The following is a 15,900-nucleotide window of genomic DNA, read 5'->3' as shown; positions in this document are numbered from 1 at the left end:
CCTGGTGCCATTCACCTAAAGTAGGTTTAATTTCACGAAGTTTATTGAACGAAGCATTGTTCCATGAGGACTGCCATTTAGTTAAAATGAATTTGTTGATATTTGACCTAAAATCAGTATATGGTAATCTCAATTTAGATTGATTTAATGAAAGTGATTTCTTTGCTGCGGTATCAGCATCCTCATTTCCATGAATACCAACATGACTAGGAATCCAACAGAATATGATGGACTTCTTAAAAGATAATTCATGAACCTTGACAAGAATATTTTGAATTAGAGGATTTTCTGTATGACGGTTGTGTATTGATTGTAATACAGACAGTGAGTCGGAAAAGATGATAAACTTTTCTTCATTATATTCTGAAATAAAATTAAGGGCCAAATCAATTGCTTTTGCTTCTGCTGAAAAAATTGTAGCGTTATTTGGTAACGTAATTTGATTGATGCAGATGGCTAACGGCGGCACATCCAACCTTTTTTACAGGAATGTTGGTCAGCATGTGCAGGTGTCCATTGTCATGTAGTGGGGGCATCTGTGTCCCATGGACACATTTCTAGTTAGTCTTGTAATATTATGACTACCGGAAAAAAAGGTGAGTTTGTTAAAACTGTTGAACTTATTAGTTAAAGTTAAAGGCAAACTCTTAACAGACTTTCAGAGATGGAAATAGTGTAGGTTTCATTATCTGTCAGATTTTGTAAGCAGTGTTCTGACTGTAAGAAATTCATTACTTTATCATCTTTTTTTCTTCATCATAAAATGTCTTCCTAAGTTTTTGCTTATTACAGGCTGCTGAAGAGATTTTTGAAGTACCTGATGCCAAATTACTTGCGTGTCGTAGTGGAGGATCAAACCGTTTTGGGCTGGTCAATAAGCAACTGAAATGTATAATCTGCAAGAAGGAATGTGAACATTCCAGACTTTGTAAAGATGTTAGACAGAGAGGAGCTGAAAGCAGTTTTTATGAACTGATGGAAAACCTTTTGTCTGCTGAAACTGATAATGAATCTAAACGAGAATTCAGCTATAAAAAGGCAGTAATTTCTTTTAAAAAAATTCCATATAAGCGTTCTGAAACACTTTGTGAAGGGTTGAAAAATCTTGGTAACTGTACAGTGTTGGAAGACATTATTCTGCCAGATCTGGACACATGTCCCAATTGTCATGAAAACTTGTTGAGTGGTGATCCTGTTTTGGAGGGCTGGTTAGCATATGAGAATGCAGTCATAGTCACAAACACTTCCTTAAAAAATGCTCAAGGTACCATATAGCGGGTTATTTCTGTGGTCATAAACCTCTGCGTTTTAGTCTCGAAAATTTTGAAATAAATTTCTGCATGTTTTATTTCTGCGTTTTCACATGAAAAAACTAAGAGAGATTTCTGCATTTTCAATGAAAAGGAGTAAGTAATTCCCCATATGATGCATGGCTGTGAGAATTATTGGAGCGTGAAAAACAAAGAAACAATATTATTGGCAACTGCTGTAAAGAAACTCTGCTTTGAATGAATACATTGTAAGATATAATTACTTGTGACTTGAAAAAGTATGTTAGCAAGTTGCTCTAACATGAAAAAAACAAACAGTGACTGAGCATTACACTCAGTTATACCATTATTGGTAATTGATAGATTGAATTAATGTCTAGTAATTTGACCAAAGCATTGTGAACTTAGGATAACTCTGGTAACATAGCGTGAAACAAGTTAGTGAAAAAATGCACATTTGTTGCGGTTTAATTTGTTCCTTGGTAAAAATTCTGCTGGGAATATTTTTGCAATTATTTAGAGGGACCACAGAAACGCAGAATTATTGGACACCTAGGTAAAAACTAAACTTGTGGTCTGCGCCACCATCATGTTAGCCTGTTATCCTGGCATTGTATTACAGCATCTGCTACCACTTACGCTACAAAAGCCAGTTTTGGTAACCTACTAAATGATCTTGTCAGAAACCTGAATTAATTACTTTAAGCATTGTTAGCTGGGCTTTTTAAGCTTGACTATGCGAAGTATAAGGAGAGCTATTCTACTCGACACGGGTTCGGCTTCTTTTTGCATCCCCACCTTGATTAATTTTTTTTTTACTTCTCTTTTTTCTTCTTATCTCTGTAATTACTTGATGGATTTGATTCAAACTTAAAATAATTATTTCTCATCATCATCTGATATAAGGGCCATAATTCTGGCACCAATATTTCATGATTTATCCCGCCTTTTCACCTAGCAGTTTAAAGTTTTGGTGCACTTCCACTCTATCTGTTATTACCAAATGGAATCGATTCAGACTTAAAATAGATATTCAGCATCATCACCCACATAAAAAAGTTGCGTAAGTCTGGCATAAATGATTCATGGATTATTCCACCTTTTCACATAGACTTTCAGGTTAAAGTTTTGGTGCACTCTCACTCTGTCTCAGTTATTCCTAAATGGATTTGGTTCAAATTTGTTGTTTCAGTGTACTACAGACCTTGCCAAGCTTGTGGTGTTGCAGCAGTATTTGAAGGGCAATCAAAATGCTTACTCAACCTTGGCACATATCTTGTTGGTTATGACGTGTTGAGGTCTTACATGCATAGTTTCCTTCATGGCAGGTAAGTGTAGGAAAATTATCTTCTCTTGTTTCTTAAAGTTTAAAATAAGCTTCTTGTAAATTATAATGTATCTCCTGCCATGTATAGGAGAGATCGCCGTGATGTCACGCATCACACCAGTCCTGTTTATCTGGTGGTGGGCAAAACAAATGTTTTTACATCGTTTGTGTATTGGACTGTACTTTTAAATTTTTAATAACTTTTTTGCTCAATTATGGATTTTATAAATTAAAAAAGTTTAGAAATGCTTACACTTTTCATATTTTCTTATTTAAACATCTTTTCAAAATGAATAACCATTTTAAATAACATATGATTTTAATAGCAGCATAGCGATTCTCCAAACTTTTAGTAAAAACACTGTAAGTTCAGCATTCATAATTAATCCATTTTATTTCGAAAAAAATATAGCAAGTAATCAGTAAATTGCTTGTTTTATATCCTAAATCCAATGATAAGAAATGATATCATTTGTGTTTTAAGACAGTTTAAGCCGTTAGAAAAACATCTCTGTTTACAAAAAAAAACATGGACGCTCGGCGGCCCACCCGATCTTTGTCTTATCAGTTCTAAAAATAGAAAATACAACGGATTTGTATACAAACACAATCTCTCCTATTAATCTTCATTTCAAACAGATATGAAACAAGATATGGCTTATTCATACATGTATGAATCATTTGATACAGATAGTTTGAAACTATTCCTTGTTTAGCATACGTGGCTATTGAACAGGCATATTTGTAGTTTATAAAACCACTTGCAAAAACCAATAATTCATTAACACCAGTATCACTTTATGCCCTGGTTGCATTTATTAATGGATTTTCCTGTATAACAGTTATTCAGGAGTGTTTGTGTGCTGTTATCTTATTCTAATCTACCATTTTTGATCCCTCTCCGTCTAGTGTCCATCTAGCCTCTGTACATCCTCCGTCCGTCACCTGTCCACAGTTTCGTTTAAACAACATCTCCTAAACCACTTGGTGAATTTTGATGAAACTTCTCCGGGATGTTTCTTGGATGGTCCTCATTTAAAAAAATTAATCAAAGAATTGAATTCCATGCAGAACTTTGGTTGCTATGGCATGGTTGCTATGGCAACCAAATGGAAAAAAACTGTGAAAATCTTCTTTCTAAAACCACAGGGCTGCAGGGTTTTGTATTTCTCCACCAAGAATGTTCAAATTATTCCCCTTGGGACAAATATAGACCTGCCTGAATGGTCACATGTTTGACATAGACTTACATAGAGAAAAAACTAAGGCTGGGATGATTTCAAAATTTTGAAACTGGTTAATCATTTGTATGAAATCAAATCTTAACTGGTTAATCAGCTGCCATATTGAAAATGCTGTTTTCTTTCCTGCCAACTGCATCAAGGTTCTTCCAGCAGCTGACTTCATTAGGAACTTTGGTACTTTATCGTTTGAAAGCATTATGATAATTACTCAGTCTTATCTTGGAGTATTAATTTTAGATATTTCACAGCAAGCAAATCTGAGACTTGGTTATGTTCAAGTTGATGTGTTTTAGCGGAAATATTCTGCAGGTGTGTGTGCTGGTCAGAGAAATGTATAAAGATAAAGTACGATTCGTGATTTGTTTGTTTGAAAGCAATTAGCGGTTTTGCAAAATTGAAACCAGTTTCACCTAGTAACCGAATCGGATCCGATTTACCGAGTAATTGTCCCAGTCCTAGAAAAAACTCTTCTTATCTTAAACTACATGGCCTACAACTATGATATTTTGTATGTAGCATCATCTAATGGTCCTCTACCAATATTGTTCAAATTATCCCCCAAGGGTCAAATATGGTCAGGTGAGTGCTCCAGTATTAACATGGCCCTCTTGTTAAACCAGTGGATTCTTGGTACCAATAAAAACAGTATGGCTGAACCTAAATAAAGTGCACACTCTAAATTCACATGTAGGACTCTTCATGAAAGATGTTTGTTCACCATGAAAGATGAGAGATATGTTTTACTCATTGAATTGGTCATTTGTAACTGAAGTAATTCATGTAATTGCAAAAAAATGAGTGAAGCATCTATATGCAATTTTAACAGTGTGAACTAATATTGAATAATTTCAATGTAGTCTTTTTCATATTTCAGGAGACCCATGTATACATTTTACCAGACCTGGTGTGACATACACCTTGATTATGGTAATAGTAAAATTCAAGAGGAATTCTCCTATCAGAAATTTCGCCATGCATGGCATACCTTTCTCAGTCTACTTGATATTGATTACAATGAGGGTTTTTCTTGTCCTGATTGTGGTGATGATGGTCCAGATACAGTAATATGTGATGGAACATCCCTCTCCTTTCAGCGAAGGATGTGGAACTGGGGAGACGACTCCGAAGAAAGTGAAAAGAAGTTGTCATCTGCAAGGTATAAATGAAGGATGTTTTCTTTTTTCTTACAATGACAAAAAATGCAAATACTATTGAAACTGTGTCAGTGGTCTTTTGTCTCCAAAATAAGAAGTCATATTCCACTGTTCTGTTATTATTCCAACTTCATTTTACAAAAGGAAATTGCAGATAAAATTATACTTGTATAAGTCAATGATATTTCAGTATGTAGGAATTTTCTATATGCTTGCGGAAGCATAAACATTGTTGTCCAAATGTCTGTTCAGTGTAAGTGCGTGCATGCGTCCATCCAGATTTGTTTGTCAGGACTATAACTTTGACTTGCATAGAGCAATCTCGTTTATATTTGGCATGGATGTTAACCTCAGTGAGAGGGAGTGTCATGCGCCAACTGCAGGTTCCTAAAGGTCAAGGTCACACTTGGAGGTCAAAGGTTAAATTCAATAATGACTTTGTCCGGAGCATTTCTTCTTCATGCATGGAGAGATTTTGATGTAACTTGGCACAAATGTTCACAACCATGTGATGGAGTCTCATGCGCAAGAACCAGGACCCTAGGTCTAATGTGAAGGTCACACTTAGAGGTCAAAGGTCAGATACAAGAATGAATTTGTCCGGAGCATTTCTTTTTCATGCATGGAGGGCTTTTGATATAACTTGGCACAATTGTTCACCACCATGAGACGGAGTGTCATGTGCAAGAACCTAGAATTACTTCCCTTTGTTGTTACTATAAAAAGCTTGTACATGTATTTGTAACTTTTTTATTACTGGTCGTAGGGAAAAATCAAGACCACTTTTCTGTAGAACAATATGCATGTTACATTTAATTTTGAGGTGTATTTTGACCTATCTCAACTGGTAAGGATTTTTGTGTGGACTTAGTTGTTTTTTTTTAAGATTTACTTCCATTTGTTGTTACTATAAATAACTTATATTGTAACTTTTTGAAATCATTTTTTATTTGGCATAAATGTTTGCCTCAATGAGACAGGGTGTCCTGTGCAATTATGTAAATGTAAAGATGGTTTGTTCTCGAACCTTTCCTCAAAGCTGGTGTAGAATGTTGATGAATGCAACATAAATTTTTTAAACTTTAGTTTCAGTTATTTTGTCAGGTCAGGTATATTGCTTAGCTGATTTCTGCAAAGAATTCCCTAAAACTGATTGCACATTCAGATTAAAGTTTGTAAGGGATGCTTGACAATGCGTATCAAGCCTTCCTGATTTTGTGTACATGGAAAGTTCCTGTCATTAACATGTTTGATTGACCTTTATTTCGTTTAACATTGTTTTTATGTTTCCTAAACCATAGATTTTAATTCACATAATTTTGAAGGTTTTTGTTACATTTTTGTTTCAGTTTTTCCGATCGCATATTCCTGGAGGATGCAGTCACACGTAATCTACTCAAGCGTTTTACAGCTGATTCTGTTCGTGGTGTTAAGTTAAAACCGCTTCATGAATTGGAAAAACATAAGCTTCTAGCATCCTTGAAACAAAAATCCAAACCATTGTTCAACATTATCAATGAAATAGATGGTGATCCGGCACTGTTACCAATTTATAGAAAGTTTTTATTCAGTCTGGCTTCGCCATCGCCAGTATGTTCTTTTATTAGGCCTTCTGAGTCTGTAGAGTCCTTAATAAAAGCTATAGTTTCCGGCATAAATATAAGAGAAGAACCATTGATGTGGAAAAGTATTCATTCTTCTATTCCTGTAGTTTTTGAAGTGTTTGAAAATCAAGGATTTACTGATGATATGAAACTGTTGCTTAGAGAACTATGGAACATAGCTGTACTCCCATTTATATCTGCCCAGGAAGACGTAGAAAAAACGACTGTTACCTACCATCCAGATGACGAGTTATCCTTTTTTCCAAGTTTGCTGAAATATAGAAACAGGGGTCATTTTGAAAAGGATGTTTCAAGAGTGAAGAGAAATGAACAGTGCAGTAAAAAGTATGCTGGTCATCCTAGTCTTCTTCCAGGAGTCTTCACACTGTTTTGTCCACATGGTTAGTTATTTCTTGTCTTTCAGTACACTTACTTGTATAGGAAAAAGTAGAAGAAAAAGTGAGCTTTCTTACTAGTCTCGGCGTAGGTGCATGTGTCTGTATGGGGAAAGTTTTGTTACAACAGACATATAACATCAAAACTACAAAGAAGAATCACTTTGGAATATATATCTGCTATCAAAATCTATCTCTTAATAAACAAATACATGTATATTATTTGGAGAAACATTTTTCTCTGTAACTAGTAATATTATGCTGTCAATGCTTAACATTACACTGACAGTAATATATTGGTTGATGATTATATGTACCCTTTTGTTACACTTGTTGACTTCACTTAACTTTGGAATGTAGCTATGCAATGAAAGTTTGTTTGTCTATATTGTACTTATGCATACCTGGTATTTGACAGGAATAAGAGGTACAAAAACAATATTCCTAGTACCTTTTAATTCTAGTTGTGGTCCCTATTCTCAAATAAAATTCATTGTTTATGCATGAATTTTTTAAAGTATTTTTTTTGTAAAGAAGAAATTATAAAAATGGCTTCTTCTTGTTTCAGGTATATGCTATGGTTTTCAAGTGATGGCATCTAATGAGTCCCCAAATGTTCCATTTACTATTTTGAGAACTAGATTCAAACAGGGTAAGTTCAGGAAGTGTTTGAATGTTTCCTACAATGATATTCACCAAATTATTCATTTGTAGTTCTTTGTTCATCACATTTCTCGACAAAAATTGATAGACAAGATACAGATGCCAAAATTAAAACACAGTATGCAGAAGAAAACCTGAAAGGCCAAAAAACAATATTTGAACACAAGAGTACAAAAACATGCATTTCATGTGAACAAAACAGAATCAAAACAATAGGGTATTAAAATCAAGACTGGTTGGGAAAACTAAGACAGAATATCTTCACACTACGTGGTGATTATGTACATAAGTATTGAAGCTAGTTGAATGATAATACTATTTATAATTGATAATATTGGTTAATTTAAACATTGATGTATTACTTGTTATCTTTTTTTATTTAGCTCCTAGACGTGTCATATATGACAATGCATGCAAGCTACAGGAGTACTGTCTCAACAGAGATCCCCTCTTTTTTAAAGATACAGAATTTTATGTTGATAGACTACATTGGGATAACCATACCAGTAAGTATAATGTAAATGTTATGGATTTGATTATTTCTGTTCATTGGGAGCCCGATTCTGTAGTGCTGGGAAAAAGTTGATGGCTTTATGAACAGGAGATTATGAATTTGATCCACAGCCCAGACTTGCTTTTAGCGACTATTTCATCCTTGACATTGTATTTTGTGGTGTCTCCCACCTCTTTATTCATGTTGGAAAGTTGTCAGTTGAGAGTGGGAGGTGTATAATTTTTAGCTCGACTATTCGAAGAATAAGTAGAGCTATTCTACTCACCACGGCGTCGGCGTCGGCGTCACACCTTGGGTTAAGTTTTTCGTACCAGTCCACATTTTGACAAAGTCTTTTGAGATAAAGCTTTGAAACTTTCAACACTTGTTTACCATCATCATGGCCAGTTATAGGCAAGAGCACATAACTCAATCAAGGATTTTGGCTGAATTATGGCCCCTTTTGACTTAGAAATCATGGTTAAGTTTTTCGTACCAGTTCATATTTTGACAAAGTCTTTTGAGATAAAGCTTTGAAACTTTCAATATTTGTTTACCATCACCATGTCCAGTTATAGGCAAGAGCACATAACTGCATCAAGGATTTTGGCTGAATTATGGCCCTTTTTGACTTAGAAATCTGAGTTAATATTTCGTACCAGTTCATATTTTGACAGTCTTTTGAGATAAAGCTTTGAAACTTTCAACACCTGTTTACCATCACCATGTCCAGTTATAGGCAAGAGTACATAACTCCATCAAGGATTTTGGCTGAATTATGGCCCCTTTTGACTTAGAAATCATGGTTAAGTTTTTCGTACCAGTTCATATTTTGACAAAGTCTTTTGAGATAAAGCTTTGAAACTTTCATTACTTGTTTACCATCACCATATCCAGTTATAGGCAAGAGCACATAACTCCTTCAAGGATTTTGGCTGAATTATGGCCCTTTTTGACTTAGAAATCTGAGTTAATATTTCGTACCAGTTCATATTTTGACAAAGTCTTTTGAGTTAAAGCTTTGAAACTTTCAACACCTGTTTACCATCACCATGTCCAGTTATAGGCAAGAGTACATAACTCCATCAAGGATTTTGGCTGAATTATGGCCCATTTTGACTTAGAAATCTTGGTTAAGTTTTTCGTACCAGTTCATATTTTTTGTAAAGTGTTTGACATATGGCTTTGAAACTTTTATCACTTGTTTAGTATAATAGTCTCTATCTGTAGGAAAGAGAACATAACTCTGTCATCTATTTTGGCTGAATTATGGTCCTTTTTGGATTTTGAAATTGGTTCTGTTTTCATACAAGTCCATGTTTTGTCAAAACTATTTGACATATGGCTTTTAAACTTTGAACACTTGTTTATCATTATGATTTCCATCTGTAGGCAAGAGTACATAACTATTTTGACTGAATTATGGCCCTTTTTGGACTTTGAAATTGGCTCATATATTGCCATTTAGTGCAAGACTTATCGAAATCAAAGTAATACAGGAACATTGTTTGTCTAATCTATTTATTTCTTTTGTCTGAATATCCGTGGAAATATTTTGACCCCATTCTTCAATCAATTCTTCGAATAGTCGAGCGCGCTGTCATCAGACAGCTCTTGTTTATTACTGCGAAACCAAAACATTCAAACAAACAATAGCTGAAACAATGATTGTGGATTATTGAAATTGCAACTGAAGTAGTGTGTTGTGTGTCAACAATATCTACAAAAATCTTCTTCAAAACCATTGAGCAGATTTACACCAACTTTCACAGGAATGATCCTTGGATCCCTTTCAAAATTGCCAAAGAATTGGAATCCATGCAGATCTTTGGTTCCATGGCAACCAAAAGGAAAATTTTTAAAAATCTTGTCCAAAACCACAAGGCCCACGGCTTTGATTTCTGGTATGTAGCGGCATCTAGTGGTCCTTTATCAAGATTGTTCAAATTATCATTGACCTTGTATGTGACCTAATGACCTACTTTCTTAATATTCGAGCAATATTGTGACGTTTGAAACATGTAGCTCATATTACTCAGTTGAGAGATCTAGGGTCATCATAACCCTCTTGTCACACTTCGATACTGAGGTTTTCCAAACCATATAGATATGTTTGTGCTGTTATGTAGTTACATTTACTACGTTTGTTGAACATTGAAACGTGTCCAATAAAATCTGTCACAGCCCTGTAGCTTTTAACTTGCACAAATAAGAAAAATACAGTTTCAGACAAGATTCAGTGAAGCATGAGGTGTCACATGTGATTTTCTAAACATTTTGTGTCTCTGAGAGTGGATTGTAGATGTTGCCACAACTAAAACCTCTAATTTCTGCTTTATTGTCATTATATTTGTGTTAAGATCAGTCTGATTATATTTCAGGTTGCAGCTATGGATACAACTTGTCTTTGTATCCAGAACTAGAGAATCTTAACAGCCAGTGCAATGAACAGGCCAATGCTGGATTAAAAAGAATAAAGGACCAACTTTCTTATATGACAGCATCAAATTTTATGACACATTGTGCATTCTATTTAAGACACAAAAACATGTGCAAATTAAAGCTTTATGCCTTCGATGAGGTTATTACTGGTGAAAAAATTTCATTTGCAAAATAGTGAAAACTTCTAAAATTTCAAGACATAAATATGAATTTTGTGAACTGTTATTGAAAAGGACATATATGTTATTTTGTTATTGTCTGTTTTGCGTTGCTTTTTTGGTATAAAACGATGGAAAACAGTGTTTTTTTCTGTTAATTTTAATGTGCTACTTTATGCAAAGTGCTCTTGATAAAGAAATCCCTGATATATTTTATGAACATTGCTTTGTTAGAGAAACAGTTAAATGAATTTAAGCAAGGAAGAAGTAGAAAAAAGATCTGAAGGCTACAATTTAAAGTTCCAAGGATCTGTTAAAAATACTGACATAAACTGAATGGAGATCATATAAAACATATCAAAAATCACTTTGATAATGTTCAAGTTTATATATTGCATATTATATCAATATTAGATGGCTGATATAGTGATAGTAAAATCATGAACTTGAAGAAATAATGTCTACCGAAACAGAATGATTTGTAGCTCGACTATACGAAGTATATGGAGAGCTATCCTACTCATCCTGGTGTCTGCTTCTTTCTGCTCCTGACCTTGATTTAAGTTTTTACACTTTCTCTTTTTTTCTCCTTATGTCTGTAAATACCTGATAAATTTTGTTTAAAACTTCAAATAGTTATTCCTCATCGTCATCAACATCATATGGCACAAGGGCCATAACTCTCACACCAATATTTCATTAATTGTCACCCCTGTTTACTTAGAATTTCACCTTTTTTTGGTGCACTTTCACTCTGTCTCAATTTTCACCAAATGGATTTGATTCAAATTTAAAACAGTTGTTCAACATCATTACCCACATCATATGACACAAGTTGCATAACTCTTGCACCGGTATTTTTACTTGAAATTTAAAGTTTAAGTTTTGGTGCACTTTCACTCTATCTCGGTTAGAACTAAATGAATTTGTTTCAAACTTAAAATAATTGTTCCACATCATCAACAACATCATACAACACAAGGTTCATAACTCTGGCACAAATTTTTCATGAATTATCCCCTTCGAATTTCAGGTTAAAGTTTTGGTGCACTTTCACTCTATAAAACTTATTACTGTATGGATTTGATTCGAGTTTAAAACAGTTGTTTCACATCATCTCCCACATCATATGACACAATGTCCACAACTATGGCACAAATTTTTCATGAATTATCCCCCATTTTTACTTAGAATTTCAGATTGATGTTTTCGTGCAATTTCACTTTTTCTCAGTTATGGCTGAATGTATTTGATTCAAACTTAAAAAAGATTTTTCCACATCATCATTATCCACATCATATGACAAGGTTTATAACTCCGGCACAAATTTTTCATGAATTATTCTCCCTTTTTACTTAGAATTTAAGGTTAATTTTGATTAATTTTCACTATATAACCCTTAGTACTTAATGGATTTGATTCAAACTCAAATAGTGTTCCACATCATCACCCACATCATATGACACCAATATTTCATGAATTATGCCCCATTTTTGCTAAGAATTATACTCATTTAATGGTTTGATACACTTTATCTTCATCTCTCTTATCACTTAATACTTTTAATACAGACACAAGCTATTGTCCAATATCTTCATCCACATTGGAGTCATTAAACACTCCAGTAAATGTATTCACATACAGTAAAAACTCGCTATTTATACTGCTCAAGAGACTGGAAAAATGTTGTTTGTTAAGCCAGGTTGTCTCATATTGAGTTTCATGACCATTTCTTTAAACATACTGTTCTTTAAAAACATAGTGTAATTAGCAAGTGGTCTCATTATCGGGAGTTTTTAAGCGAGTTTCTACTTCATTGATTTGAAACTAGCTACGTAAGTTTTGTGTTGGAAAAGTCTGTGTGTTTTGCTATGTTAAGGTCACAGTTACTAAAACTAGAAATACAGTCCTTTGAAATAACTTCCTCAAGGTATGTGTTTCTTACTTGGTTTCTGCTGATTAACTTCTGAAATGTCAGAAGTGTCATAAATTTTCTCATTTCAGCGAAGTGACAGTGGTGAAGTATTAAGAAACTTTTATGATGTAACAAATAATACAGTTATTAAAATTTCTTTGGGGACAGGGAGCTTCCCTGACCGAATGGCACTTTCTAATTTATTATTTTCAGAAATATTGTTGTACTAGTATTTAATAGGCATTATCATTCAAAAAGGATATTAATATAATAGTTGTGCAGACTTCCAAATAAAGGTTTTCACAAAACGTTTGTTGTTCTTTTATCATAAAAAATATGGAATTATATGGACACGTATCTTGATCGGACCACTGACCATTTGGTGTGTGTGTCTTGGTTTTCTATTTAGAAACGTAACCTTTGCATGTGAGGGACTTCGAAGGTTTATTCCAAGAATGCGAACATATTAGTAGTGAAACAGACGGCTAAAATCAGCGCACAAGTAACTGCCGGATATTGGAGAAAAGAAAATGTAAACTTTAAAGAAAGGTCGTTCTTGTTCCCAACATACATAGAAAGGTTGCCGGAATTAAAATATCTTTATATGTTTATAAATATGTTTGAATAAATGTATTAATGATAAGAATCATGAAAAGCCACACTCCGAATACACCGCCTTCCAACATACATATGACACATTATGAAAGATGGATACCGCATACACTATTTTTGAATTTATGTTCAGATTTGGAACGGCCAGTGTCTCTGTGCAGTCAAAAGAATGACTATGGTTTCAAACTGGTTTATTGAACTTATCCATCAAAAACCAGTATTGTAACTTAGTCAACAAACTGACATGGTGAAGTAACCCTATCTAAATATACACCACGTAATGTTAGTCTATATAGCTTATCAAAGATAATAACAGTGCTACAAAGCTAGACAAGTATACTAGACAGGGAGCATAGCCTTGCCAACTTTAACGTTTTTTGACAGAAGAGACCACGCATTGGTTAGCCTATAGATCTTCTGAAGGAATAAAACATCTTGATAGGGTTATAAAGTTGCTCAATTTATTGATTTATAAAACGAAATGAAGAGAAACATAAAAATACAAGTTTCGGTAAAAAACCTGGATGTTTTCATTCAGTTCAAGGTGCTGATCTCTCGGTTCAATTTTTGACAGAAAAGATCATGTATTCATATAGGTAGTATTTTACAAATAGACATCTTGATATGTTGATAAATTTGTTCAAATTATTTATTTATAAAAAGAGATGAAAAGAAACCTAACAATACAAGACAAAGTGAAATAACCTGAATGTTTTCATACCCAGTACAGCGTTGGTGTCATGGTTCAATTTTTGACAGAAGAGACCGCTCATTGACATAGGTAGTACCATAGGACTAAAACATTTGGAATGGCCTATATAGTTGTTCAAATTAATTATTCATAATCAGAAACGAAGAGAAACATAAAGATACAAGTTTCAGTAAAGAAAACTGGACGTTTCCATTTGGTACAGACCGCTGGTCTCGTGATTCAATTTTTTACAGAAGAGAACGCATATTAACAAAGGTAGTATTCTACAACTAAACCATCTTAATATGTTTATAGGTGTTCAACTAATTTATTTGCAGTATACAGCACTGATGTCATGGATCAATTTTGATAGAAGAGACCATGCACGCACTGACAGGTAATATTCTACAATAAAAGGATCAGAAAGGAAATGTTAATATACTTGTTCAAATTATTTATCAGCAATGATGAGAAACCCAACAATTCATGTTTTAGTAAAGAAAATTGAATATTTTCGTTCTGTACACAGCGCTGGTCTCATGGTTCAATTTTGGTAGAAGAGACCACGCACTGACATAGGTAGTATTCTACAATAAAAACATCGGGTGTGGAATGTTTATATACTTGTTCAAATTATTTATTCATAAAAAGAAATGAAGAGAAACCCAACAATACAGGTTTAGTAAAGAAAACTAAACGTGTGTGTTCGGTACACAGCGCTGGTCTCATGGTTCAATTTTGGTAGAAGAGACCATGCACTGGTATGTGTAGTATTCTACAATAAATCATCGGATGTAGAATGTTTATATGCTTGTTCAAATTATTTATTCATAAAAAAAGAAAAGAAAAGAAAACTAACAAAGGAAAATTTAGGACGCAGTGCTGGTCTCATGGTTCAATTTTTGATAGAAGAGACCACGTATTGCCATATGAAGTATTCTACAACTAAGACATTTTAATGTATTTATAAAGTATTTTAAATTATTCATCAATAAAAGGAAGTGAAGAGAAACATGAAAATGCAAGTTTAAGTCAAGAAACATTAAACGTGTTCGTTTGGTACACAGCGCTGGTCTCATGTTCATTTTTTTGATAGAAGAGACCGCGTATTGACATATGTAGTATTCTACAACTAAAACATCTTTAAACATTTCGACATTTTAGACTTTTTTAATAAAAAATGGGAGACGTACATGTAATTATCAAGAAAATAGAATATGCATACACATTTAGGTGGTCGAAAATTTTGTCATTAATTTTCAAATTTGCTTCCGTTTCGATATGCACACATTCTAATTTTACGGTAAACAACATCCTAAAGCCGAATGCCAGATCTCTCTGTATATATGGATGGGCGAAAGCGGCAATTTTTGGGAAAAGTTTTCAGGATGTCACAAACAATGAAAATATCAAGTAGAGGACATTGTGCATCTTCGGTATGTTTGGAATCTGTTGTCATAATGATTGACATATTACAGCTGTTGTTTGTTACTATTTGATATATGAGTAGGATGTCATTTATTTAAAAGCTGCACTGATTTACATGTAGTGGGCACGGCATCAAAACATAATACATATCATCATTAAACTCCAGTAAAATCTGAAACATAATGATAATTAATCTGCTAGTATTGGCGTGTCGTTTACAGGCTGACAGACCATCAGTTAATAATCATATAAGAAGTTCCTTAAGAAGTATAGAAGGCTAAAAAGAAAATGATAGCAGACTGGTTTTACTGAGTATCTTTATGACAGGTAATAAAAATGCGCACTTGTCTTCACGTCCCACAGCACCGGCTAAACCCGAATCCTATTATGGTAAAATTAAATGTACTCCTTGATACCAACGGGCCGAAAACTACACTGAGCATTGTACGATTTTGTCATTTTCATCATCGCACGCGTGCTTTTGACATCAATAGGATCAGTTT

The 15,900-nt window shown here is 33.9% G+C and overlaps 1 protein-coding gene across 2 annotated transcripts; it reads left to right on the top strand.

Moving 5' to 3' along the window:
- The first annotated feature begins 491 nt into the window (after positions 1–491).
- LOC123544018 (uncharacterized) lies at positions 492–12,974 on the top strand. Of its 2 annotated transcripts, none has more exons than XM_053546560.1 (7): positions 492–1,041; positions 2,464–2,599; positions 4,717–4,998; positions 6,346–7,001; positions 7,564–7,647; positions 8,042–8,164; positions 10,533–12,974. In XM_053546560.1, coding segments are annotated over exons 1-7 (1,518 nt in total). In that variant the 5' UTR covers positions 492–1,040; the 3' UTR covers positions 10,769–12,974. The 2 variants fall into 2 exon arrangements, with proteins under 2 accessions (XP_053402535.1, XP_053402534.1); XM_053546559.1 differs by having other exon boundaries at positions 492–1,264.
- Positions 12,975–15,900: the final 2,926 nt, after the last annotated feature.

Source organism: Mercenaria mercenaria, chromosome 6 (assembly GCF_021730395.1).
Source record: "Mercenaria mercenaria strain notata chromosome 6, MADL_Memer_1, whole genome shotgun sequence".
Classification (NCBI taxonomy): domain Eukaryota; kingdom Metazoa; phylum Mollusca; class Bivalvia; order Venerida; family Veneridae; genus Mercenaria; species Mercenaria mercenaria.
The sequence above is the reverse complement of the archived record's forward strand: the minus strand, read 5'-3'. Positions and strand labels throughout refer to the sequence as shown.

Bases quoted from the DNA above. Each gene is read 5' to 3' on its own strand.
- LOC123544018 (XM_053546559.1), top strand. From the start codon at position 976: ATGGAAAACCTTTTGTCTGCTGAAACTGATAATGAATCTAAACGAGAA. The intron at 7,648-8,041 runs GTAAGTTCAGGA...TTTTTTATTTAG, and splicing joins GAGAACTAGATTCAAACAGG to CTCCTAGACGTGTCATATAT. The intron at 8,165-10,532 runs GTAAGTATAATG...ATTATATTTCAG, and splicing joins ACATTGGGATAACCATACCA to GTTGCAGCTATGGATACAAC.